The following is a 2,610-nucleotide window of genomic DNA, read 5'->3' as shown; positions in this document are numbered from 1 at the left end:
TTTCTACATTTAATCTTTATGTCAAAAGGAATAATCTATATTATAATTTAAAAAATTAAAATATAATAAATTATTAGCTCGACAAACTATTCAAAATTAATGATTTTATAATATGAACACACACCAAATACATTTAAAAAGATGCTAGTGGTTATTATTTTGATCCTACTTTAATTTTAAGAACTTATTTAACAAATTAACAAATTGAAGATGAAATTCTTTTTAAAAAAAGCATATATAAGTATAACAACGGAATTTATTAAATAAGAATTTAATATCAAAGTGTGGCACTGAAGTGAAAGTAATTAAAATGAAGGGATCAAAATTGTAAATCACAATAACGATTCAAGCCGTTGGTTCGTTACTGCGGAAATAAAAAAAAGTAAGGCATGGTAGGGTATGTGGACATCTTTAACGCTATCCATGCAAATTGTCCAAATTACCCTCGAATGTGGAAGAATATAGGGCTAGTTTGGTAAATTTCATGAGGATTTCAATGTTGAAACATGCAGAGAAAAGATCTCTGCCACTACCTTTGTACTGGGATTTTCTTTTCATTCTTTAAGGAAAAAGACAATTATACCCTCTTCTCTCTCTTTCTCTTTATATATATATGAATGTACATACGTTACTACCTCATTTCAGCTCTCTGTAAAATTATTATATTTTAATGGCGATTTCATCTTCTCCAACATATGCTATCACTTTCTTCATCTCATTGCTCATAATTGGAATCTCCGGCGTCAACTCACAACCTTTTCTCAACTCGGTGGAGCAAGAATCGGTTTATCGTGTTCTTGAAGCACTCAACTCGGACATCCCATGGCGGTCGCTCTTTCCTGACGACCTCTGCTCCTCCGCCCCACACGGTGTCGTTTGCGGGTACAGCATCATGCCCACCGCCACCAACCCCGGCACTGTAAACATCCTTGAACTCAGTTTCGGGTACGTTTCCGACCACAACCCTAACCCGCCTTGTGGCCCAAACTCAACCCTTCAAGACCCGTTTATATTTTCTGCTTTCCCTTACCTTCGTAAACTCTTCTTCTACAACTGTTTTACTCAACAGCCCGTTTCTTTACAAGCTTTTTCACATGTGGGGTCGTCTCTTGAAGAGCTTGTTTTCATAGAAAACGCGAGTCTTTTCGGGTCTTTGACTGAATCAATTGGTAACATGACGAGCTTAAGGAGGTTGGTTATCACCGGAACTAACGTCTCCGGTGACATCCCTGTTGGGTTTGGTACGTTACAGAATCTCGAAGAAGCTACGCTTTCCCGGAACAGATTTACTGGAACCCTACCTGAAAATGTTTCAAACCTCAAGAAACTCAGGATTCTAGATCTCAGCCAAAATGGGTTTGAAGGGAATATTCCGGCGGCCATTGGAGAGTTACAAAATCTGATAAAACTGGATTTGAGTTTGAATCTTTTTTCCGGCAACTTTCCGGTAAGCATGAAGGGGCTGAAGAACATAGAGCTTTTGGATTTGAGTTACAACAGATTTACGAATTTCGGGATCCCTATCTTTTTATCCGAGATGAGTAAATTGAAGGAGGTGTATCTGAGTGGTAATGAATTAGGAGGGTTGATTCCAGACATTTGGAAAAATTTGAGGGGTATAATTGCAATCGGGTTTTCAGGGGTAGGGCTTGTTGGGAATATTCCATCTTCTATAGGTGTATTTTTGGGAAATTTGACATATTTAGCTCTTGACAACAACAAGCTAACAGGAAGAGTTCCTTTGGAGCTTGAAAGGCTTACAATGGTTAATGAATTGAATCTGAAGAACAACAGTTTGAGTGGGAAACTTCCATTTTCTGATAAATTTGTGTCAAGAGTTGGAAACAAGCTAAGGGTACAAGGGAACCCTGAATTGTGTGTGGATGGAGGGGTCATTAGGTCATTTCACAAAAGTAGTGGAGTTTTGGGTCAATTGAAGCTATGCAATAGCAATAGCAATAGGGTGGCTAATACCAGATCAGACATTCTGCATGTTAGTAGCTCAAGTTTTATGGGCCATCAAGTTTCATATTTAGTGATAGTGTTTCTTTTGTTTCTCATTATGTAGTGCTTGCTTACTCAAAGGGGAGGGTGTTCCAACTCAATGGCAAATATGTAATTAGCTTCTAACAAATGTACACTTTGTATCTAAATACAAGGAGATGTTTTGGGAACCTTAATATGATAGCATTTTGAAGCGTTTATATATTTGTATCAACAATAATTCTATAACGTACATTTGGTGCTTGTTGCAATTAAGGTGGGAGACAAGTTTGGCTAAAAAGGTATAAAATGGGCAGAATGATCTTAATCGTGATTCACAATCAGAACTCAGCAGGATTGGTTTATTATGAGTAACAAAACTAACAAAAAAAAATATTAAAGCCATACTAATTAGCATCCTTGCCTAAACTTTTGATGATTCTCCCAAACCTTGGATCCCATTTCTTACACAATTGAGTGGGTTGTGGGCTCGATTCATAAACATCCTTGCCTAAACTTTTGTTGTCTCACTCCAAACCTTGTATCAGTTTTTTGTTTTTTAGTGCACTTGTTAACAATTTATTAATAACAAGCTTTATTTTAAAAAAATAAAAATAAAATTTGGTT

The 2,610-nt window shown here is 36.6% G+C and overlaps 1 protein-coding gene across 1 annotated transcript; it reads left to right on the top strand.

Moving 5' to 3' along the window:
• Positions 1-653: 653 nt before the first annotated feature.
• On the top strand, positions 654-2,204 carry LOC145072030 (uncharacterized). The gene has a single exon (XM_079018397.1). It carries the CDS (start codon positions 671-673, stop codon positions 2,066-2,068), a length of 1,398 nt encoding a protein of 465 aa, XP_078874523.1. The 5' UTR covers positions 654-670; the 3' UTR covers positions 2,069-2,204.
• Positions 2,205-2,610: the final 406 nt, after the last annotated feature.

This window comes from Lactuca serriola, chromosome 9 (genome assembly GCF_051521515.1).
Source record: "Lactuca serriola cultivar US96UC23 chromosome 9, Lser_US96UC23_V15, whole genome shotgun sequence".
NCBI lineage: Eukaryota > Viridiplantae > Streptophyta > Magnoliopsida > Asterales > Asteraceae > Lactuca > Lactuca serriola.
This window is presented reverse-complemented; position numbering and strand designations above follow the sequence as displayed.

Excerpts from the sequence above, each read along its gene's own strand:
- LOC145072030 (XM_079018397.1), top strand. The coding sequence starts at position 671 with ATGGCGATTTCATCTTCTCCAACATATGCTATCACTTTCTTCATCTCA.